The sequence below is a fragment of the Clinocottus analis genome, unplaced genomic scaffold (genome assembly GCF_023055335.1).
Source record: "Clinocottus analis isolate CAN_PGR_092001 unplaced genomic scaffold, fCliAna1.0.p SCAF_15, whole genome shotgun sequence".
Classification (NCBI taxonomy): domain Eukaryota; kingdom Metazoa; phylum Chordata; class Actinopteri; order Perciformes; family Cottidae; genus Clinocottus; species Clinocottus analis.
This window is the reverse complement of record NW_027175876.1, coordinates 9,504,580-9,530,083: the sequence shown is the minus strand read 5'-3', so window position 1 is coordinate 9,530,083 and position 25,504 is coordinate 9,504,580. Positions and strand designations below refer to the sequence as shown.

Sequence of the window (25,504 nt, the reverse complement as noted above, 5' to 3'; positions counted from 1 at the left end):
TTCTCTCCAGTGAATCAGACCTTTACTGTATAGATGTGCTGTGCATCATCAGATGTTGCGTAATGTCTCGGAGGCTTTGAAGAAAACTAAAAAATATCAAAGCACACTGAGGTACACACACATTAGTCATCGAGTCCATGTTGTGTTTCTTCCAAGCATCATAAGCCCTTATACAACAGTCAACATGTTTCCCTCAGTGAGTGGGTGCAGCAGCAGCAGAAAGAGAGCGAGAGAGGATGCAGGTGATGAAGTGCAGCTCGTTCTTGAACCTTACGATGGAGTGGTGTATCACCAAGGCAGAGGAGTGCTGGATTTGCAGTATTTTCTCAAACTGAGTAGGACAGCAGTTGTGCGACACGAGCGGTTTATCTTTCCACGCCGAAGCGTTCCCACATTTTGCTGTTAATAACAAATAAGATGCTGTAGGTTTACAATAAGGCAATAGGGCAGATTTAGTCATTCTCTTGCAAAATGCTTATGACAGTATTGTGAAGTGACAGAATCACACATCTTCATTTGTATTTGAGCTGATAAAGAAGGCGTGGGTGTATTCACCACAAACTGAATCAGATATCGAGCTCAGATTCAGCACGATGCCAAAGCTGGACTTTGTTAACGCACACGCATACACAAAACACGATCAGAAAATTGAAATCACCAAAATTTCCAGATAGTCTGGAAAAGATTAGCAAAGAACCTGAATGTAGGTCACAAGTCAATCATATATTGGATACACTATTTACCTCTTGAGGGTAAACCAAAGCACACAACATACATCAGACGTACTGCCACCAACACAAACGCTCACTGATATGCCACAAGGACATCGCTGTTGCTCAGCCACTACACTGAAAAACAATATCTTAATGCAATCAATTATTGAATAAATGCCAACTATAAGACACTTAAAAAGTGTCCCAATAAAAAATGTGATACATATTAAGTAAAAGAACAATACAATACATTAAAACCTTCCAGAAAGCGAGTATCAAATGCCAAGATGGGCATTTGACCCCAACAAAAGACTTGCTGGATTACTCGATGGAGCACCTTGGCATCCTGAACCAATCACTCAAAAGATATTTAACCAATGTGCCTGTAAAGTCCAGAAGCAGCAGTTAAGATAGTTTTTTGACTACTCAGGGTCCCACTTTGAGAAGATAATATTCTTTTGATGAAACGGCAGCTGCAAAGTAGCTCTCGGTGCAATACAGCGAACAGCCCACCAAACAAAATAGTCACATGGCAATTCAGCGTGATTTCATTATTTTGTATTCAGTATATACTCTAAAGATTTATCTCACCCGCCGTGATAAGGTTCAAGCTCCATGAAAACACTGCGGTCTACAAAAGCCTCCAGATAACTACTTTTCAGGTTTCTATCCAAATTCAATTTCAGTTCACACGGGAATTTCAAGATGAGATCTCCTCTCAGGTAAAAACTCATTCGGTCACCTCAAGTCATTATCTCCTATCTGGGCTCATGGGAGGAGGCGGGTTATGGCCTCGGGTCAACACGAGATACCGGTTTCATTAGGAGAAACTTTATATAGCTTAGGCCTAATACCTTGAGAAATATGATAAATGAGCGAGGACAAATTAATACCATCTAATTTCCTTTATGTAATTTTGAAGTTACCAAGAGGGACTTTATGAAATCTGACTTACATTTAATTATGGTATGCTCTCTGCAAATGTTAGGCTTATTCAAACAGGGCACACTTTGCCGAAGGTTTTATTTTCAAGAACTGAAATGCAAATTTAATTGTTACACACACAGTACCAAAAGCATTTCTCCGATTGATGTTTTACCTATTTTCTTACAATACAACATAGAATTAAAGTAGATGTAATAAGAATTTCATGTCGTGGCCTTGCACAAATAGTGAAAAAAACTTAAAAAAAGGAGAAAACATTTGTTTTCAACATTTACAAAAAAACAACTGAAAAGGGGCGTGTTCACAATCACTCCTTTTGCTACAAACCCCTTAATGAGGTGAGATCTAGTGCTACTATTATCCTACAAAAGTCACACGCAATCTAAGCACCACATGATCCGTCACATAATAAAACCAAAGGGAGAACAATTAAATCCATTCTTACAGAATGGACACAATATGGCATGAAAACAAATTTTCCAAGAGAGCACCAATCCTCTGAGGAGGCAACGAGGACCAAAAATAAGTAGCAACAAAGAAGCCAAGGATGACCCTGAAGGAGCTGGAGAGCTCCACGGAGGAGATTATGGAGATACTATGGTTGGTCTTTTTATGAACAATTAAAAATGTGTGGCTAAAAACAAAGAGAAAGAATGTTTTAAAAAAAAAAGACAAGTATATGCATGAATGTGCATTTACTGTCATAACTACATGAAAAGCAAATGTTAAAAGGGAAATGATTTAGCTTCATGTAAATATGGCACGGCCAATCCTTGTCACAATAAAGAACTATTCATGCAGTTATTAAATAAGAAATACAAATACATTTGTACTTCAAATACTAATCTGCATGCATATATTGTTTCATTTGATCACACAAATCCATACATGAAAAGCAAATATATAACAATGTGTACTGTATTTCACATTAATGAAACACAGGTACACAACTTAATATGGAAAAAGCAATTAACTGTCCAACAGACACCACCAACTGACTGTCATGAAATTAAGATTGATATTTTTAAACTGAATGTACTTTGCGAGCCAAGTCCATTCCACCTAAACAAAAGGGAAAGTCCCGAATGTGTTATCTGGTGGTCCCAATGTAGTATTTCTGTCGAACAAAAAGGGGTCTTTGTTTGATAATTGGACAAGTGAAGAAAGCATGAAGAATAAATGGTCCCAATTGGTGGAAAATGGCGACATGCATGTGGAAGCGCCTGAGCTGAAAATCAGCAGCCGAGCCCTAATACAAAAGCCAGCATACAACTCAAGCCTGTGACTGAAATATTCCTAAAATGACTTTCTAGTTGATATGCCATGAAGTGCAGGGTTGTGCTGCTATGAATTAATAAGCCAGATTCCAATTCCCCTCTTCTAATGTCCCATACAACAGAGCTATGACTGTATGGGGAGCAGATGGGAGCCTTAAAACACAATAAAGCAGTCAGAAACCAGACATAGTTTTGGTGACTTAATTCCTAGAGTATCTTCATCAACATCCCCCTCAGAGGGTGGAGGCCAGTCCTTTATACAAGTTCTTAGAGGAGCAGACGGCCCAGGGTTAGACCAGAGGTGACCCAACTATTCATATTAGGAATTTTACAAAGTACAAAACACCAGGATATCGGTGTTGGCAGAGGAAGACATGCGACCACAACACAAGAAATGTCTCAAACTTCACCCCCTTCATATACTTTGATCCTCTGCAAATGTGCAGTGCCAACATTTCCAACTGATCTTGGCCCGACAAGAACATCAAATTAATTGTGCTCCGACCTCCCACAGGCCTGGTATTAGGGCAAAAGTGCAGGCCTTTGAGGAAGGCTTAACAGCTATTCAAAGAATAAAAGCTCTGCTGTCCTCAGTCTGAGAACAGCACAGTACGACAACCTGAGCCGTGGTCATATATTTATTTGTGACAACTAAATGGAAAATGTTGAAAAATACAATCTGAAGCTAAATATTCCAGATGTCAGCACATTTTAAGCCATGCCAGGTGCAACAAAATATGTGCAATGTTCCTATACTTCATAGCTCAAACAGTGCATCTGCAGTGTATTGTGATGCTTCGTTCCACTGACATCTTTTCACGTTAATTTATTAATATGGCATGTTGTACTCACATAGACAGAGACAAAAAAAGAGATATGTTTGACCAATCAAAAATACCCATTACAGCAAACACCATCATAAGAGCTGTTCTAGGTTTTAGCCACAAAGCAGTGACTTTTTGACAGCCAAGAACAAAATATTTAGAAACTGGCTCTTTCAGCGAGTTCTTAAAGGAAGAATCTGCGACCAGACTAAATCTTGGTGGAACTCAAAGTCCACGAAGACTGAGCTTTCACTCCAGTTATACAAACCTTAATGGTCTCACCAGCATTTGTTTCTAGGAAAGAAGCTGAGGCCTGACTCCAGGAGGAGGCCAGTCTCCCTATGGACGGTGAGATTGTGCCATCCACACGACGCTGTCTATCAACTGCTCCCTCTGGCTTCTCAACTGGGACGTTATTGAATCCACAAATATTATTTGTAGAAGAAATAGTGCTAAGCGTGTTTTGTTATCTGTATTTGAATATCTTTGTGTGTTTTGACACATTCACTTGTGTGAAATAAATGGGGAGAAAAATTAGTTTGTTGACATTACCTTCCGTGCTGCATTAATGTCAAAGAAAGGTTTATTTCGGACACTGAAGGGCTCCTTGGTTTTGTCGATCTGTCCGGTCTTCATCTTTTCCATCCGGGGTGAGATGATCTCCTTTTCTATGCATAACAGCCGAATATTGAAATCACACTGGCCGACGGGCTGTCCCTGAAACACAAGGAACAAACTCAGTCATCACTCAATGTAACCTGGAAATGATATCAATGAGAGACACAATGTCACACACAGTATAACAACTGTGTGTAGTTGTTGTTATACAGACAAGACAAGTCATTATTTCAATATAAATATTATATATAAAAATCAATATAAATCGTATAATATAATACAAACAATAAAGAATCATCTTTCTTTAGATTGAACTGTGCACCCCTTCAATATGAAATTACCAGTAATGACACACAATTAACATACATACTAAATCACTCACAGGTTAACGAGTTGTCAATTAACTGCCATGGCAACACTGTTGATGTGATAACATCTTTGTGAGAACAAGACATCTTTAAAAAGCAGACAAATAGACCTCTAAGTTTTATTTAATGCAGCTTTTTGTTGGAATTGTTTTTATTCCTTTCATTTGGGAACCTGATGATGAGCAACAGGTGTACGCTGAAGACCAGTTGGTTGACAGAAAATACAAATTGCTATTGTGATAAAAAAAAAAAAAAGACTTAAAAACGGCCTTAGTGTCTGGTTCTAGTGAAATGTAAATATTGCTGCTTCTCTTTGTCTTTCTTTAAGTTTTGACAGGATACAATTTTGATGATAGTGAATATGTCAAAATTCAGCATTTACTATTTTGTGGCATTTTATGGAGCAAAGGATAACTTGATTAGTCAATAAAGAAATTCAATAGTTGCGACCCTAAAAAGGACTTTACAACCCCGGCAGACACAATAACATCCTCATAGAATCAATGCAGCACTGAGGCGTGTTGTACAGCTCGTATTTATAGCGACGCCCTAGGTGAGCGATGGGCAGTCGGCCAACAAGACGTTGACATCCGCTGCGCTCTCTCGGGAACGTCCACAGCAAAAGTCACAGTACAGGTAAATCGTTTTTTCCCTATCACTATGACAACAGCTTCCTTCCATCATTAGCCAGCCACACACGGTTGTTCTCCAAAGATAAGACCAGCGACCTGAGTCGCCAGACAGGCAGGACCACCGAGGCAAAGCAAGGAGGGGGGTCCGAACCCATCTGGCAGAAAATAGCACTCACAATACTTAAGTTTCTGCTTCAAGGTGTCAATTAAAATGAGAACAGCCAGTCAGCTGTTAGCCGCCACACATCTCGGTTGTTTAACTGTGAATAAAACACAATGACTCACTATGATCAGAACAACAAAAAAAAAGAAATCTATAAGTAGAAGAAAGAATATTTTTATGAAAATTGACAGATGGACACAAACTAAGTGTATGACAACAATTTGACATTTAATATTTGTCACAAGTACTGTAATCAGAAAGGAAAAGAGGGATCTCAAACTCGGCAACCAAGCTGCCATTTTTTTTGCTGCCAAGAGACAAACTGATGAGGCGAACATGCTCTACGTCACCAGGCCTTGGTGTGCAGAAAAGATTATTATAAAATGCTTTCCCTCCATCTACAAATGCTGTTAAGCATTTTAAATGTGTTCTTGATGGCTAAAAAGTTAACTATTTGCCTACTTTGAAGAAAGACCTTGAATACATTTTTTTTTTTTACACAATATATGATTACAAAAGAAAAAATGATATTTTTTACAAGGGGGAAAAGAGAATGGAAACATTTATGGGAAAAAGTTTACTGAGGTTATAGTATAGGACACTTTTCTTTGGAGTTCCTCAGGGATCAATCTTTAGGCCCTTTTTTTACCCCAGGTAATGATTCACAATAATTTCAACACATTAGCAGACTCCTCCTTATATTATTATACTCGCTGTATGCATGCATTGACATGTAATGGTCACTGTAATGTGTGATTATTTTAATTCCAATTATCCCAATTATTCTCTTGAATAGACAAAGCATCACGTATGAGAAGCTCAAACCAGCATTTGTTATGACGGACTAACTGTTGCCACTCTAGCGCAAAACTTTCTTCAAAGATGATTGTTTAATACACAAATGTTCTGTCTATATTTTGCAATTTCATTTTCTTGTAACAATGTGTGTTGTTTTACCCTTTATAAAAAATCGTCCAAAAACATAAAACAAATTGAGTGAAACATTTACACCTTTATTGTGCCTACACAAGTCAATATTTCCTGATCTATATTGAGAGGCACTGAGCAAGAAGGTGCGACTTGGGGGATTAGTATTCTGCTCGGTTACTGTTTGGTAAAGGCCACTTCTTTTCTCAAGAGCCTTTTATGGAACTATTGGACCACAGGGGGAGGAAAACGATTCCTTGCAAAGGGGATGAGGAGGTGGATGGCCAATGATTAGTTAAGATTAGATACAATTACTTCTCATGAGTCACACATATATTACACAAAGCAGTAAAAGAGATCAGAGCATTCTTATGTAAGCAAGTACAATGTCAAGCCTTATAAATGACAAAACATCTTCAGCAAACTACTTTTCATGTATAACCACAGAAAACACAACTCTGCAGGCTGTGTGTAAAATAAAAACAATCTTCGGGGTTTCAAAGTTGGTGTGAAGCGGGAGAATTTAGTTGTCTATGAGAAGATTGTACTGAATTACACTAATTATGTCTTTACAATACTGCCAGAATTGAAAAATGTAGAAGCCCAAATAAAAGTAAATATGAAGGAGTGGATGGTCGAACATGGTTAAAAAGGTAGAATAAATATTGGACTAGACATCATCAGGTGGCCTGGTATCACTCCTTTGGGATGCCCACGTTGCCCTGTGGCTGCTGCATGCTCAAGTAGGCAATTGTTTGCTAATATACTACATTATCCATAACAACATGATAATCGAGCAGTTTGCCATGACTGTGTCTCTGTTTCAGGGTCACTTCGACGTTCTTAATGAATGTCCTCACTCTATGACACTTTGGCAACTACAAAAAAGGTCAAAGGCAAATTAAAAGTTTGAGAAAGTCTCAACTGGGCATCATTGAAATATAATGTTTCTTTTTCAGTGTCACTGTGGAAAAAACAACAACACTACATTCTCCTGGAGCAACAGCTGGTATCATGTCCCACACATTCTGCACCGTCTGTCAGCAGTGTCATCAGGACAGGACACGATGTAAGTGTGGATGATTCAAGGCATGTGCTGTCCACGCCTGTTCAACAGTAAAAATACAGACGATAGGAATTTCATTAATCCAACATGTTTGTGAATAAATACCGACCAATATCAGTGGAATCGCTTCATGATTGTTTTGCTCTGGTACCAGAAGGCAATACGTCTTGATGGCTGCCATTTACTTGTTTGTGCTGCTTCACTTTGACTTAATGTCATCACTGTGGGTTTGAGCGAGGCCAGAGCTTCAACAGAGCACACTGCACCATTTCTGACAAGCAGCAGCAATGGCTTTGTATACAGTAACTGATACTAATCTTTAAAGAAATGCCTTGATCTGCTCCGATGCCGACAGTGCAGCTCGCTGGAGGACAGCTCAGCCTATATTGCCTCCAATTACTATGCATGTACTGTAAAGCTCACATTTCCAAGTCACTCGATTTATACAATCCTCTACAGCTGAAACGATTCCCTCGCAAACTTCCAATTTGGGAAAATGTGCTGCTTGTCTTTGTCTTGTATGATAGATACAGATATTTAAGTTTACTAACAAGCAATGTTGAGGAACATTTTCCACTCCTTTCTAAAGAAACTAATCTGCAGATTGCACCCCAAAGAATCTGGGTTAATTAAAGAGACAAACATATGATAGTTGCTCAATGACAATAAAACACTAAGTTTGCATACAGTATTTTATTTCATGTCCTGGTGCAATTTTAAGTATGTTTAAGTACTTTTATACAAATTCTTTATTCCATCTGTATATTTTTATTCCATCCGTATATTTCCTTTTTTTTTTATTGCTCATTTTTAATCTGTATAATTACCGTTCTACTGTTTATTTATATTACTTGATTCTTTTTTATCTTATTTACTTGTGAGCAGTGCTGCTGTAATCCTGTAATTTCCCCACTGAGGGACTAATAAAGGATTATCTTATCTTAGAGATTCTTAAAATACTAAATATGAATGAATCAATAGATGCATTCATCTTAAATGGAAAGAGACACAAATTGTATTCCAAGTCCAACCAGTAACGATTCAGTGTATTCCTTGCTTAACCTCTATGATTGGTAAATTGAACTGTGTGCATAAAAATAAAATGTTTATACAGATAGTCATTCAATGTTTAAAACCGGACTCTGAAATAAAGCCTCCTTCAGTGTGAGACTGTAGAGGCTGATGGATGCCCTCAAGAATACAACAAAATAACAAAACATGTTAAAAAGAGAAATCTGACGGTTCTGAGAATAGCGTTAAAAGCTCTGTGACTGTCTGGGATAATTTGGAATAAATTACATTATACAACGCTGACAAAATCAGTGTTGGGACCACTCAACAGATGCTTAATGCGCAGCTTCCCTTGGGACTGTGTTATTTACAAAAAGGCTTTTAGGCTGTTTTGGCCTGAAAAGACATTCTGTATCTATTTGCATCATAGGGCCCAAGCCAATGCACATGCAGCATCTTGAGGGAGATACTATATATATATATATATATATATATATATATATATATATATATATATATATATATATATATATATATATATATATATATATATATATAAAATATTGTTTTTGTTATTGCTAGTATGCTGGAAAGGTATATTGTATCCCATTTCTCTCGTTTGTCTATGTTTCTTTGTTCTTGGCGTTGAGCAGTCTGAACACACCTTTCACATGCCTTTTCCGGATCTATTTCTCAACTAATGTGAGCAGGTTTGAACCAGAAGTTGCCCACAAGAGAGCCTCCATGTTTTTCCACCATCACCCGTCATTATGAGGTAAGGTCTTAATTATTTGGTCACTAAATGCAGAGACGATAGTTCATGAAGGCCGTGTGGCCTCTGGTTTCAGCTCCTTTACGAGTCCCTTACTCGAAGAAATAGATGGGCTTAGCGCTCAGTCTCAGATTGAGTTAAAAAAAGGAGTGGAGGAAATGCATTTCACACATAGCAATAAGCTGTCAGATCACGGTGTTTAAACATAGTTGCAAGATCATTTCAGCAGAAAAAAAAATATGTTCAAATGAAAACCAATAAAATACATTATTTGGGTGATCAGTGCTAAATAAAATGGGGAACCAGGTGTTGATAACAAAGTACCTTGGTATTCGATAGATAATGTAGTGTTGTGCCCTGCAATATCTATAGTAGATAATGTAATGTGTTTAATTTGCAGAAAGTTATGGTAAAATAGAGCATTGCTGCCCCCTCAGCTACATTTTTGTACAATTCCCCTCTCACTCCCACTTCTTAATCAATCTTCACATGTTGCACTATACACTCAACATAAAAGGCCAATGTACATAACCACATGTAAAATGCAGATGAAAGTCCCCGCAGAGTAACAAGGACGTGTTGCAATTTATGAGCAAATTAAAAAGTACTTTCACATATCCTGTAAAGTCATTGTTCACTTGCTCAAGAGCAATACTATCTTAGCACTAATACTCGTGTTGACCTGTCAAACTCGTACCTTTTCTATCTGCAGTGCGTCATGAGAGAGATGCAGCGGTGGGTTTAAAAGGAACGGTGTATCCTAGGGACTATTCTTAGGACTATTCTAAAGCCCTGCAGAGATACAGGCTGTACCTGCAGACAAACTTCCCAAGTGGAAGTAAATGGGGCTGAAATCAGTAAAGCACTCCATTCCTCCAGAGGTGAGGTTTCTTTGGGGATCTTTTATACGCATTCCTTTTTGCTTGGCTGTTAAGGTAGAGTCAATTATCTCGTTTAATTCTGCACCTAAGGGGACATTTATTTTGGCGACATAAAACACAACGAGGTGTCAGGACACTGGCGGTGAGTGAAATCCTCCACAGTTTTATTTTTAGATAATAGCTTTCTTCAGTAACGTCAAAATTAGAGACATATATGTAATTGTTGTTGTGATTTCATCACATCTTGTCAGTTCGCCCACAGTGGGGGAGCTGACAGGGACTGACGAGCTGCAAAAACTTTACAGGACGACAAAAAAAAGAGGATTTTTTTTATACTTTGCAGCAAGAGCAGAAATAGATTTCCTCCGCGTCTCAGGGGAATAAGTCAGAGTCAGTTAGTTACATGGTCGCAGAGGCACTGTACACATCAGTACTCTCAACTTAATAACACTGACCAAGGATGGCCAAGGATATCAACTGCCAAGGATATCAACCACTCTGACATGAACAGTCACTCATTTATCCAAGGTACTAAGTAAACTCTGACCCTTCCCTCACGGCTAAATCACCAATCACGGCAAGAGGACACATAACTCTCATTAAGCTCTAATCAAAAAAATCCCAGGACTGTGCTGTGTGTGACTTTGCAAACAAGTAAGGTGTCACGTAGTTCCACGGGCCTAGCGGGTGGCGTGTGATCCCTCCTGCTGCATTTCCATCCTCGGTTTCAGGATGTAGCCTCAGTGCCAAAGAGCAGCTCACCACAGATAATGGAGAAGGCTAATAATGCTGGCCCGGATCAATACAACTGTGCTTTACTGACGGCTCAGGGGGGGTGGAGGTGCCGTGTCGAGCTGCTAACCTCTGCACCATCTTACAAAGACGTTCCCCTCACCACTGGAGCCTTTATTGAGCCGCTTGCTGGTTTTATCCTGATCAATGGAGAAAAGGAGGAGACAGACAATCCTAATGGCAGGAGCAACCCCCTCCTCATCAAGTTTTTATAAGTAAGACAGCTGAGGCTCGCTAAGAGCAAACCGTTTGTCTCTGTGCCTGTCAGCTTGACATTAGCAACGTGCAGATCGGCTGAAGGGATGAATTCATTTACTGTTTGGAAATGTGTGAGCAATTAACAGCCTCTTAATGTTGTCCTGAGGCGGTTCTCAAGACAACAGCCGAGTCAAAACAATGTTCTGTCCGGGTCCAATTGATCACTTTAAGCAGAAGGAAATTATACCAGAGATTTTTAAAATTATTATAAATTTCTCATGCAGAATGTACATTTACAAATATATATTTTTTCAAGCACTCGAAACGAGAGCTTCACTATTTACTGAATTTAGTTGACCATTTCAAACTACAGTACAGAGGATTTATTCTGGCTTCAGCTGTTTTCAGGGCAGCTTCATCTCCAGGTGCCTCCCCACCTGCGTTCGTTTTCTGTCTCCATCACCAGCAACTGTTTTAGTTGACGAAGTTTTACTGCAGCAGCACATTGGCTTGTTTTTCATTAAGAGAAATGTACTTTCTTTGCCGCGTCATAATTTCAATGTGAATGCAGCACCAGCACCGGGTCACAAGTCGAAGCAGCCGGGTTACCGTGTACCAAAGTAACAATAAAAAAAACAAAAACATTTTAAATAGATTTACTGTAGTTTTAATGATTCTGTAGAAAAGTTTTGATACATACATTAAATTTTGCTTTTATCCAAAGCTACTTTTGTCTCTATACACCCGAGACACAGCAACGAGGAACAATTCAGGGTTAAGTGTCTTGCTCGAGGACGCAACGACAAGGACTAGCAGAGCCGGGGCTCGAACCACCAATCCTCTAATTGAAAGACGGGCATGCTAACTACTGAGTCACAGTCGCCCTACATACAAGCGTTCTTCACCGTAATCATTAGAAAAAATATCCTATTACACATAAAAGCCAATTTCCCAGATGCACTGAGTGAATTACTGCTACCGAACCATGTAATGGACTGATGATCAGGTTCACGTGAACCCGATACAGTGACTTTGACAATGTTAAAAGTTTGGATTATTATTGAACAACATTTTTAGCTCTCATCAAAAGTCAATGGTGCTCAGCAAAACCAATTTCAGAGGTAAAAGCACAAAGACCTAGCTTATAAATAAATATTCAGACACCATGCAGCCAGTGTGGTGCCAAAGGTAAGCTTCAATAAAGCTCAGTGCATGACAGACTGTGGGGGTCAAGCAGAATCACACGCTTCTCTCCAACATGCACTCTGACACTGTTGGTCATGCCTGTGCAAAATACTGCAAAGCCTGGATGAACACGCCTCTGGTGCCTGCTAAAGAGCCTTAAAGGAACACAACGGGGAATTGGATTTTTAGACTTCAGTATAAGCAAATCCCATCAAAGCTTTCTCCTGGCAAAGATCCCACACCTTGCACTGATTATGTATTCTACCGACTGCTGATAGACCACGACCGCGAAAAAACAACAATTTCCTCTGGTGAACTCGACCCTTGTTAACAGTAAATTAAAAGGAGAGGGCAGATGTAGCTGCTGATGGACCACACATGCGTCCAATGTTCTGTTTGTATATATTTTTTAACCTCTTGATATTTCAGGAAAAGATGACCGGGGGCTACTCACGTTGAATTTGATGATGTCGTATATCAAATAGCGGGGGACGGGCTGACCATTCACCTTGTCGATGATCATCTCCTGCAGAGATAAAGAGATGCATATTGCTGTTATATTGCTGTTATTGAGATAAGCATACACAATTCAGAGGAGATATAAATATATAGAAATAATGTAGACATTCTTTACATCACATGTGGTTTCTCTGTGAAAATAGTTATGGAGGATGAAAACAGTGGACACTAGGGGTGAGCGCTCTCAAGAGTAGGCATGTTCAGAGAGGGAGATGCCTGCAGCGATGAGGGGGATAGCAAGGAATTGGTAAGATGTGTGCATTGTGTGTGTGTGTGTGTGTGTGTGTGTGTGTGTGTGTGTCCATATGTGTGTGGTCTGGTAATGAAAAGACATGAGGCAGAAATAGCATTGCACATCTATTATGTAAGACTCTCAAGTTGAAAGTCAGGTGCCGCGGTGGTGCAGGACACCCAACCGACACATGAGATGTTTTCAAAGAACTGTTACACAACCAGGAGATGTTGTGACAGCAGAGGTGCAGACGTCACCGGCGTTGAAGTAGTGGAAGTGAAAGTAGGGTCTCAACTCAGGTGCTTCACTTGGTATAAATATAAAAGCGAAGCACTACATTTAAAACACTACGTTTATTCCCTTTTCCCTCATAAAACTTTTAGCCGACTAACAGTGCTCTGCTGCGGTAAATGGCGTGTAGAGGGTTAGCAGGTTAGAAGTTGCAGAAAGGCTCTGCAATTACACAAACACTTCAACATCCATGTTTACCAAATGGACAAGCGCGCGAGTGTTCGGGTTGAATAGGACAGGTAGAGAAGCAGCAATTTATTGGACCGGCCATTTTTTAGCTGACTGGCATTCAATTCCGTCTGATATTTCGGCTTTTTTTGGTGGTGATAGATGGAAGTTCTTCAGCTAGAGTGAAGAAGACACAAACTACAAGTCCAAAGTAAGTCGCGGTCGATTAACAGTGAACAAGAATAACTTGTTTTGCTAGTTTATTTAATATTATTGCGTTTTCATACAAATAACCACTAGAAATGACAATAAAAGGGCAACATTTAGGATTTCGGACGGTTTACACGGATTTTGGGATGTTTGAAATAACATTATGCGATGGTGGTGAAAAATGTTAGTCGGGATTCTGCAGATCATTAAAAATTGGAATCGGTGCATCTCTATTCACAGGAATATACACAAATGAAGATTGAATTATTTAAATTCATGTTGCTTTAGATTAAAGTAATTTAATATTGAAGCCCTATTTTCAAAACAGTCGACTATATCAAGCGGTTTTTATTGCGGTTAGCTACATATGAGCTGCAGAGACTGCTGTCGTGGTCAAGCAAGATGAATACACTTATAATGTGCCATTTTTTATTTACCCCGCAATATGGCCCTCGTTCTGTGTGGACCGAACAGTTAGCTACTGCTCTTTCACCTTCGAAAGAAGGTTGCAGCTCCTTCTAAATTATTCAGATGTGTTTTGAATGTGGATAAAAACCTGCTTTTAAACCTGGAGTCAAGACAATAACTTGTAGTCAAATATTAATGTTGTGACAGTATTGTCACCCATTGGTTTCATCCGTATGTGGAGCTAGGGGGAGAGGAACGTGGACACACACATCCATGTGACTGACATCTCAGTCACATGGACGCGCAAACCATGACTTAGAAGTATGCCGAGCAAACATGTCCCAAACTTCTCTTTGGTTCTAGATTTCTCCTTCAGGAAACCATTCTCGAAGCTGCCTCCAAGTGCATCTCGTCCAATGAGTCTCTACTCTCCAGCGGTTAATAAATCTTCACTTTATATTTAGCTATAGGTTCTGGGAATCTTCAAACAGCCCTCAAGAGTGGTTTTGGAATTACGCTCCCAGACTACTGATAGTGCAGTACAATTAACCATCATCGATCAAAAGAAAAATATTGTAGATGTGCGCCCCTATCGGACAGGACAAAAGACCAAACATCAACAGTAAATTGCCAAAAGCTAAACTGGAGTGGAGAAGAGGCGTGAATGGGAGGCTTACAGATCCCTGCAGGAGGGGTTGCAGAGAAGCAATGATGTCATTACAGGAGGCTGCCATCACTATGCATCTGGTGCACTGAACCGTTTCACAGACAGAGAGCAGCAGATGAATACATTAATGTGAACAAATGAAACCGCCAGGAATTCAATCTACACTGCACACTCATCCCATATTGGAACTCAAGTGGATGTAAAGCTCATTAAAAGCAACAACACAGCCCGTCAAGACAAAGACCAGTGCCTTTGGGCCAAAGATGAAACATATCAGACGACACAGCTGGGCTTCTACAGCGCTCACCACACAGCCGCTCTGAACTGAGAGCCAGAAGCATCAACAGATGAATAACCAAAGTCAAAACAAACCTTGTAGCAATCTAAACACACGCCTGCAGCGTTTCCTTCAAAGTAACACTAATGCGCTGCAATTAGATGTCCTGCCCGATGAGGAAACTAAATGCATCGCATCAATCTGCCGCGGTTCAGCCAAAAGGAGGTACACATCCATTTGAAATAAAATTGCTCAACTCGATGACAAAAACATATCCAGGAGCAAAACAAACACAATCACAGACAACCGTCATCTCCCCGACTAGGACATCAAACACAAACCACAGCCAGATATTTATGATCAAATCTCAACTGCGATTTCCTTTCCCGTGTTTCCAGTTAGGGAGTGTGATAATGACTCATGCATGTGCACCTGCTGCTGCCGGGGATTTGTGTCGCCTCAGCAGCACAAGTATGCCAAAGAAAGTCTGAGCCGAGTATTACAGGTGAGGAGAAGCCAGCGGCCCCCGTCGTCACCCGGGGGAGCGCACCGCCGAGCATTACAAAACAACACAGGGTGGAACCGGGTGGCAGCAGTGACAGAAAATCTTAAAACCATTTCACTAGCCTTATCCTTCAGGGCGGAGGTGCTCATTTTCCCGTCTGCCGTCTTTTACGGGCTTTGCCGCAGACTAAAATCTGTTCGTCTCTCAACTACGGTTTGGAAACCGATGTCAATTACATGCAAGACTGAGCGGCGGGGCGGTAATGTGACATGTTGGGGATAGAGGGGACCTGCAGATTCAGTCAAGGGAGGAACAGTTATGGGATGTTCAGGAAGCAAGAAGAGAAGCTACAATGGCACAATATATACATACATATACATATACATATATATATATATATATATATATATATATATATATATATATATATATATAAAAATATAACAACCCAATTGAAAGACAAGAAATAGGAAGGAAAATAGGAAGGAAATAGGAAAATAACTCACCCCATCCAATAGAGTATTTGATAGGTGGACACGGGGTTCCTTCCGGAAAGGAAACTCGAGGTTCGCTATGTGGAAGATGGAGTTGTCTCTGTCGATCATGAATACTTCATTTTTTCCATTGATCAACATCATGTACCTGCAGGAGAAGATGAACCATAATGATACAATGATGTGTTAGAGAGACTCAATAGAGCTAATCTGATATCTCATTTTTACTGACGACTCTACAGTTACAATATACATTGTTACATTGCAGACCACATTGGCTGTGGGTTTAATTATGTTGTTTATTCCAAAAATGTTACAATGGATACATTACAAATGTTTTATTATTGTTATATTTAAATGATGGAACATGCAGATGTTTTCCCTTTTAGTGTGTGTATTGGATCGGGGTTGATCTTTGTGACACCTTATTACTTCATTAACCATTTCTCTGCTACAAGTGCATTTCTCTGGACCAACAGAACTGCCTGAAATTTTCTTGGATTAGTTTATTTGGAGGACTTAATATGGTAATCACACTTAAAAGCTAAATTGCCGTGAGAGAAGAGATCCAACACTTAAGCTTCCACTCAGCAACTACAACACCCAAGACTGCATATATTTCTAATGTGCAAATTTATTGTGTTCAACTGAACTAATAACCAAAGAAGAAACGGTTAGAGCTTTATCATGTCTGGGAAGATAGGTAAGATAACCAAGCAGATACCTGCTAATGGCAAACACGTTTCAATTCCATCCTGCTGTGCATTATGGGACCCATCATTGCTAACAGTAAGCCTTTTACAATGGCACAGCTTTGCAACCAATATACACACAACTACCAACTTTAACCTCTCATAACGGCATCGGTAGGATTTTAGAAAATAAAAAAAAAGAGTTTCTTAGGTAGACACACGCGAACTGAACAACAAAGTCACATCTGAATGTTTGAACAATGAGCTGCAAACACATGATTTTGTTTTGTTACAGTTGTCCCTGGTCGACCGGCATAAACACAAAAGCCTTCACTTGCTTGCACTGTGAAGATGAAGTAAACTCCTGTGTAGAGATATTTTACATCACCAGTGATCAGTGTATGTATGCACACACACACACACACACACACACACACACACACACACACACACACACACACACACACACACACACGGTATTATTGCAATACACTGCAAGGGTTTTACTGCTATTCTCGTCTAACTTATTCTGTCTATTTCCCAGTTTTTGATTCAACAAAATGAAGTAAAACCAAGGGAGAAACTTGAACGACTGCTGGAAAATCATTTTTTCACCCACGAGTGCACTCAATTGGAAGATTAGAAAACCTGAGAGCAGTGACTGTTAAAATTGCCAAAAAATAGCTGTCAAAATAGGCCTGTTACCAGCATGGGGTCATGATATGAACATTTGTCTGGTATTAATTTGTCTCCGCTCTTCCTCTTCATTAAGCTCACAGGTGTGCCGGCTTGATAAAGCATTATTAAGCACGGACCTTAAGACTCCGACACTTCAGCTTTGAGACTTGCATCAGCCTTACACCTCCATCTTCACTCTCAAAAATACTACTGTAGACACGGAATATTCTTCAAACAACACAAGTACAGACTTTTAGTTATAATTATCTCCGGAGGCGTGCGTGCTAAAAGTTCTGTTTACAGCTCTCCTTCCATCTGTTATAATACCTTATGAGGACCACATCTGGACAACGTGGTCAAACAGATCATTTGAAACCCAATTACAATTTCAAGGAATCATCCTTCTCTGCATGCACTGCCCAGTTTAATAAGACTGAGCTAATATCTAGAATATGCGTTTCCGTTCAAGTCTGATCGACTTTTAATTAAACCAGAGGTCAGTTTTTTTTATATGAGGTCAGTCTGTTGAGCTATTACATCTTAAAAAATGTTATTTATATAAAAGGTCTCAATATGTTTAATAAACAGCTTATATACAAGCTTGGTTACAAAAATATAATAGTCTGGACAAGGCAGTAGAGCAAGCTAAGTGTTTATTCCAAATGCTTTTTATTTGATCAATAGAGTCAGATGATCACTGAGCTGGCAGACATGACAGGCAATTTCAAATGAGGGACAGAAGACTGACAAAGTCCTTGATCCTCCCTTCTGCTGGTTCCCAGAAACGAGCTGAAAAGATGGGCCACACCCAAAAGCACAGGCACCATTGTTGCCTTTGTGTTAATCTCCAGAGAAGTCTTCGACTGTAGCAACACTGAGCTTCACTGCTGAAAGATCTTCATCCAACTGTCATTTACTGGGATTTCTATTTTTTCACGTCATTTCTGTTTTTTTTAAAAAGGCACAATCTTCATTTCAATATGAATATATTTGGTATAATGAGTGTCCGTATAGTACTGGATTATCAGCATACTTTGAGTAAGACCAGAACTGTAGGCCAATGAACAGGGAAGGATCATTTTAAACGCATATGGAATCAAACATTAAAGACGAGATAGACTATTCAAATCAAGACACAAAAGCCGGGAAGCAGTCAAGAAAGGTTCAGCTTCATGTAAATGTCTTCTGACATGTCGGAGCAACCACCTGGAGACAACCCATCATGAGCATTTTAATTCCTGCTCACCAAGCGGACGCCCAGCCGTTTTCTGCTTAAGATTAATATATATGAAAGAATATTCAAATCCATATGACTGCAGCAACACAATGCTATGCACATGTCTTCTTCTTCTTTGAGATAAGCAGATGTTGTCTAATTTATTTCACTGTAATTGTGTTAGACAGGAATATCTTCACAGGTGGTATGGACATAAGGAACGAATACAGTGAGATTTAATATAACCATTTGCTGTTTTAAGACCTGTCCTTTACCAATTAAAGCTCATGAGAAAAAAGAGATCTTACAACTTTAAATTAGCTTTTTCAGAAAAGAAAGGCAAGTATTAGCTGCAAAAATGTCTCATTGAAATATGTTCTGAAAAACAATCCTTAACCCAAAGATAATCAGAAAACTTAGAAAAGCAGCAAATCCTCATGTAAAAATAAATAAATAAAGGCAGCGAATGTTTGGCATTTTCCTTGATAAACAACTTAAATAACTACTTGAATACCTTAATTGCATCAAATACACTCACTAAATGACCCTTTTTGATTGATTGACTGCTTTAGCAATGAGTCAACTGCACCATTTTGTTTTCTGGTTGAAGCGTTAGCAGTGAGCTTGCTGCTGTGAGCTCAGGCACACAGTGAAAGACTGTGAAAGACTTGACTGTATAAAAGTTAAAACATATATATTAGCAATCTGACGGCTTCATAACACACCTCTTGTGAACCCAATTACACTTTGAGAGCTGCCTGCTTCTCTTGAACACAAAATACCAAGTGGCAATAAGCAGGATGATCCAATGACTTAATGAGCAACTGCAGACCTGCTATGTTCCCAAAGGTTAAATTTTACAAAAGATGGGACTGGAAACAGAGGCTAGTTATTTTGTAACTTTTAGGGAATTTATGTCATGAACATGACTAGAAAGCTTTGATGGTGCACAGACTCTGATATTAAAAACCAGATGAAGGAATTCACACCTTCGAGGGAAAACAAAGTCTGATGACAGACTTGAGATTAATGACTTCCCAACTGACAAAGCTACGCGTTCCTCATACCTGCTGTGACTCTCTATCATGATCACAAAGGGATTAGATGTAATACACCGTCAATACCAGCTGGTTCAAAGTGGGAAACTTGACAAGCCGCCAACATTATTGTGTGTGTGTAGAATAATATACCAGATGACAAAAGTCAGCTATAAAAGCGTAATTTGACTACGGCCCTATGTAAAGGTAATTTGTTTCCCAAATTCATAGTATGGAGCGGCAATTTATTGCTTCATAATCGATTTATCTTCTGAATAGCTTCTCAATTAAAAGGTTTTTATGTTTTAAATGCCCATGAAAATACCTCGAGAAGCCATGCAGACGTTCAAATTGTTTTGTTTGACCGACAGTGGACCTCAAAGTTATTACATTTACAATATTGTATGACATACATCCTCACACTGGAGAAACTGGGACCGTTTGGTAGCTATGTGGAATCAATGGCTTCGTATTAATTTGCTCAAAAATCACAGAATGTCTCACTTATCAGCGTAGTTGCTCTTTCTGTTAGTACACAAATTGTTTCAACTGGAGTAAAGTGCCACAATAATGCCGATTCAACTTCATTTGATAGATGAAGGTGAATTGAAGGCTGTTATACCAAGTTGACCAAAATCATGGCTGATAATCAATAACAATTTGGGGAAAACTCCAACTTTAACATTCGGCTGCAATTTGGGTTCTCACATGAAAAGATGTTTCAAAAGGCTTTACAGCCCACAGATGACACAAAAACCTATAAATAACTAATGATAGTGTGTTTTCAGTACAAAAGACAATTGACTGCATTTTGAAGACACACACAAGACGGTGCATTCTCCTGAGAGGGCAGCTCTTTATCGCTAGGTCGCTATTATATTTCAGGCCCCGTGTGTCGTAAGATTACTATTGAACTTGACAGCACAATTTTTTCGAAAATAACAGTGACAATTGTTCTCACACAAGTGAAGTTGGGTGGGGATGAGAGGAGACAAAAAACATCAGCTTTGGAAAGAGCTTGCCTTTCATAAAATGCTCTGCTTTTTGTACTTTTGGGAATAACTGCGTAGGTAGATGCCTCTCCCTTTAAAGGAAGTGTGTGATCATCTCAATAAAGGCTTTTGTTTTGGAGGTAGTGGGATGAGAGGCTGGACATATAACCTAATTATTTCCGTTACACTTGAATGCTCCGCAACAGACTCGCCAATGCCAGTTGTATCATGACTCAACACACTGTTCAGATAAAAGAGATCAGTGGAGATCTCGGAGCGTTGACTTTGAACCGTCCTCCCCCCCCCTCGGTCATGACAGGACGGAGCAACAAAACACAAGCCTTGAGTTTTTGTAAAATCAGGCACGTCCAAAAGTCCTGTCAAAAAGGAAATAATGGTGAGTGGGCAAGATAAAGCTGCACTTAAGCGTCCGGGGTGGGAGTGAACACAATGAAAGCATTAAAAAGGCATACAAGCATGAAAGACGCGGAACAGGACATGCCTGCGTGGCTCGGTTTATGCAAATTGCCAGAGTCAAGAAGATCCTATTGTGAAAAGGGGTGGGGGGGAGGGGCATCTTTTATCCCAGAAAATGTCCTTGTCTGAGAAGATCAAACTGTGTCTGAACAGAAAGGATCTGTCAACCCGTGCGGACACCACAGGTCTGAGCTCAAGTGGTTCCCATGCCGTCTAATTGGCCAGTTAGCCGTCGCTAACGCGTCGAGTATGTTCAGAAGAAAGCGGAGGGAGCCCATTAGTGTGGTGTCAAACCCAGTGGTCCTTTTCTTCATCTCTTCCTGAAATAAAACATATTTCCTCTCAGGATACATCAGAAAACATTCAATCCAACGTGCTCCTTTATTCCCTTCCGGCCTACTCTCTCCTCCTTCTGTCCTCTGATGGGTGCTGCGAGCCTCAGATTTCATCCTCATCCAGCCTCCCCCCTACCCCCCAAGCACTTTAGCCCTAATGAGGCACAGGCGGCCATTGTGTCGGCTTTGCTAGTCTAGTCCCGCGGCATGACTGACAGCAGCTGCGCTCCAGGGGAGGCCCGAGATCAGATCCAGCGGCTTTGCACATCATTAGTGGTGCGTCAGTGGGCAGGACTGCTCTGTTGGACCCTGAGCGTCCAGGTTGATTTCTCATTTAGAAAATAGAGTTAAGAATCGAAACAAAAAGATCCACCTTCCCATGTTGTGGAGGACATACTGCAGATGAATGACACTTTATTCTTATGTCAGATATGGTGCTGTTTAGGAGTTACATGCAGAAAAAATGCAACAAATTGCCTCACAGTCTAATTAAATTATACAACCACTTAGTAGTCACCATTAAAGTGTTTTCACTTTTAACCGTTTTACAGTTTGAAAACCGAGAAAGCGTGAGGAAGAGTCGCTCCCCTAGCGGGGCTTTCCCAGATAAAATGGTTAGTGCTTCAAAGCTTCAGTGAGAAATATTAAGAGTATATTTAAAGCGTTAAAGGGACGATGATGATGACATTAACAACAAAAGCAGTCTGACTTTCCTTAAACATACTTTACTTTGCTATATTGTCTAATGAGGGATGAAGACAAGGAATTTCCTTTTTATTGAAATGAAAATAGCAACAAAATGTGCAATAATGACTTCAATTAGAGATAAAAACTAATTTGCTGATATGTCAGCCGTCAAATTAAAAAATAAATAGATCGACTGCTCTCCTTGGTTTTAGTACTCGGGGCAGTGCCACACCTACACACACACCTACACACCCACACCCACACACACACACACACACAGCTATCAGTTTGCGAATAACTACTCATAATTCATGCATAATGAATAATGTGATATTACAATTCCTTATTTTATGGGCTTTTTGGATTTTGGGAATCATGAATACATCATAATACATTTGGGTTGGCCTTGTTGGAAAACATCCCAGACAGAGCTACTCTGGTGTTAGCTCAGGGATCAGAACTGGTTACAGCCAACATGTATTTTCATGAGATATTAAAAAGGAAGACAACCAACACAGTGGACAGGATGCTAAACCAGCCATAACCAAACCCTTGAATCTGTAAAACTACAGAGAAATAACATCATAGTGTAACCAAAGGCAGATCTTAAATAGCCATAGCACATACCTATGCCTCTGAAGAGTGACAAATAAAAAGTGAGGTCTGTAGAAAGTAACCAACCGTCTCCTGAGCAGCAGCTGAGTGTGTGCTGAACAAAGCTCAACAGACCCACATTTTTGCTTTTGTGAACTTGTGAATATTAATGTACAGTGATGCAGTTTACAAATTACAATTTGAACTTTTGTGAAAGAATGACTCCCATTTCTTTCTCATTGCCATTTGGATCCGCAATAAGCAAGTTTTAGTCACCACATTAACCTGAAAGAGAGGCAGAGTTTCGTGGCAGTCTGGCGCGCATGCCGTCCACTAAGAAGGGTTATTGACACAATAAACTAAGTAAGCAACAGAATTACAGAAGTAATGATGCTCAGAAGATAACCAGCCAATAAACAGAAAAGAACTTAAACTAAATCAAGAGAACTAATCTGGCACATCAAAGTAAACATTGGATTATTGATTCCTCGTTTTAAAAAAGGAGTGATTGATGTTGCTAGGAGAGGAAGTCGAGTAGGAAATTAAGAAAGTCTTTATCAAGTCCAAATTTACTCTAATAAAGTCCAAGTTCGGCAGCAGTGTTTGTTTAATGTCCCAAAGACATAATTGGCCCCTCTCCTTTCTGCTTGTCCTCTCAGGGGCTCAAACCAATCTAGACCTGACAGAAGGCTCGACAACAAGTTGATTAAAAATCCAACTCGGCCTATTTTTTCTCCTCTTGGCAAATCCACTGATGTTTCTGTCCTTTCCAAAGCCCATTAGAAGCCACCTCCTTGGCACGCAGTGACAGTTTTTTCTCTGTATGGCTGGTCCGTGCATTAGGGCTCAGAAATGGTCAGATTTTTGGTTTACCAGCCGATATCCAGTACAAATACGGATTGGGAGTCTCGAGGAGAGCTGCATAATCGTCGGCTTATGCACGCAGGGTTGCTTCAGTCCTATCGTCGCCATATTGTGCATCATTACCCCGTGGCCATGAGTAGAGGATGCAGTTACACACGGAATCATCCACAAGGGACTGAGAGAAAGTCTGCCATTACACGTTGAAAGTCAACACGTTTGCTCACCTTTCCTGCACAAACTATGCTTTTTTTTTTTTAATCCTCGCCCAAGTAACAAATCGGTAAGATGTGTGTGTGGGAGGGGGACACCTCCGGCAATATGCAAAAAGAAAAATCTTTCCGGACCACCTTGAACAGACCATTTTCCTATTAAAAATCCATTTCAGTTCTTTAAAAAATGCCACCATCAAAGAAAGTAGGATATCTAATAAGAAATTCCCTGCAAACGCTACACAACGCATGGCGAGAATGACAAATTACACGGCAGCAAAGCGACCGGTAAATCTTTTCAAAACTCATCAATATTATCTGATGCACTGAAAGTCTCCTGCATGCTACAGAAAAATGTGACAGAATTCATACTTTTTGCATCATTAGAGAGTGTTTAGGATTAATAGAGCAAAATAAATGGTGATTAAAAATGGAATAAATCTTTTTTTATAGTGATTGCTCGTATGCACGGACCCCAGAAGAGCCCACATCCTTCTGACTCACTTTTACGCTGGTGTTTGTTTTCCATTAGTCTGAGTTATTGCACAGACTTATTGAAGACCAACAACTGGAAGACCTGTTTACTTTTTTGACTTCATTTTCTTTAACAAACAATTTTTAATCATTACTGCTTTTGTGCCAATATAATTTCACATAAAAGCCAAATCTGGAAGAAAGACGAGGCTAAATTAAACAACATAGTGGTTCCGGGGAGGAACCGATAAGGTAGCGAGCTTTAAAACATTTTCTCAGCTCTGTAGAATAAAGTAACATCAAACCAGCCGCACCAGAACAGACAGTCCCTCACAGCTTTCAGAAGTAAAGCTAGAGTTGTGTGAATATTCATCTGACAACACTGCAGCAATCCTTTCTGCAAATTCCTATAGCCTTTGTCAGACATACTGTACAGCCTGTGTAACAAAAAAAGACACGGGAGATGGGCACCATACTGATACAACAGAAAGAAAGACAATCAAAGTTCACCGTCTCCCCAATCACACTCTCCCTGTAAACACAATGAAGTTCTGAGGTTGTCTACACAAGGAAGGATACGAATAGCAGCTCAAAGTTTTTGTTGCAGAATGTGAACCAACTTTAGGAACTTGCAGATATTCTATACAGAAGTTTAGAAAACATATTTATTCATCAGCAGATGGGATGCAGCTCCAAAACAACTACATTATTGCATTCTGAAAAAAGAAGAAAAATAAAAGATGGGACACCACTATATATCTAGTTATACTTTACTGTTGTGCTGAGAGTACAAATTAACCAAATCAGATAAAAGTCTGAAAAGAGTTTTCCTTTTTTACATGGTGAACCAATTATCTAGAAAGATGTTTCAGAGGTAGAAACAGTGACCGGCAAGAAGGGCTGCATGTAGTAAGGCAGCATTAGCATTAGGTATGAAAGTATCCAAGAGATGGGGTCCAAGCAGAAGATGTGAAACCTCTGAGCCAACACCCTCTCATTGAGAGACACACACACACAATTTCTAAATTACTTGAGCACAAATTGTCCTGGTGAGGCGAAACATTATGAATTATTATGGTTGGTGGTCCTGGTTGTGTAACAAATGG

The 25,504-nt window shown here is 39.7% G+C and overlaps 1 protein-coding gene across 1 annotated transcript in view; it reads right to left on the bottom strand.

Annotated features, from left to right (window-relative positions):
- The window catches only part of rngtt (RNA guanylyltransferase and 5'-phosphatase), a 72,527-nt gene that overhangs the window by 36,097 nt on the left and 10,926 nt on the right, over positions 1-25,504 (bottom strand). Inside the window, exons 9-11 of the mRNA XM_068577642.1 lie at positions 16,156-16,291; positions 12,827-12,898; positions 4,312-4,476 (exon numbers count right to left, since the gene is read on the bottom strand). Coding sequence (XP_068433743.1) covers positions 4,312-4,476; positions 12,827-12,898; positions 16,156-16,291 — 373 coding nt within the window. The remainder of the gene's footprint in view (positions 1-4,311; positions 4,477-12,826; positions 12,899-16,155; positions 16,292-25,504) is intronic.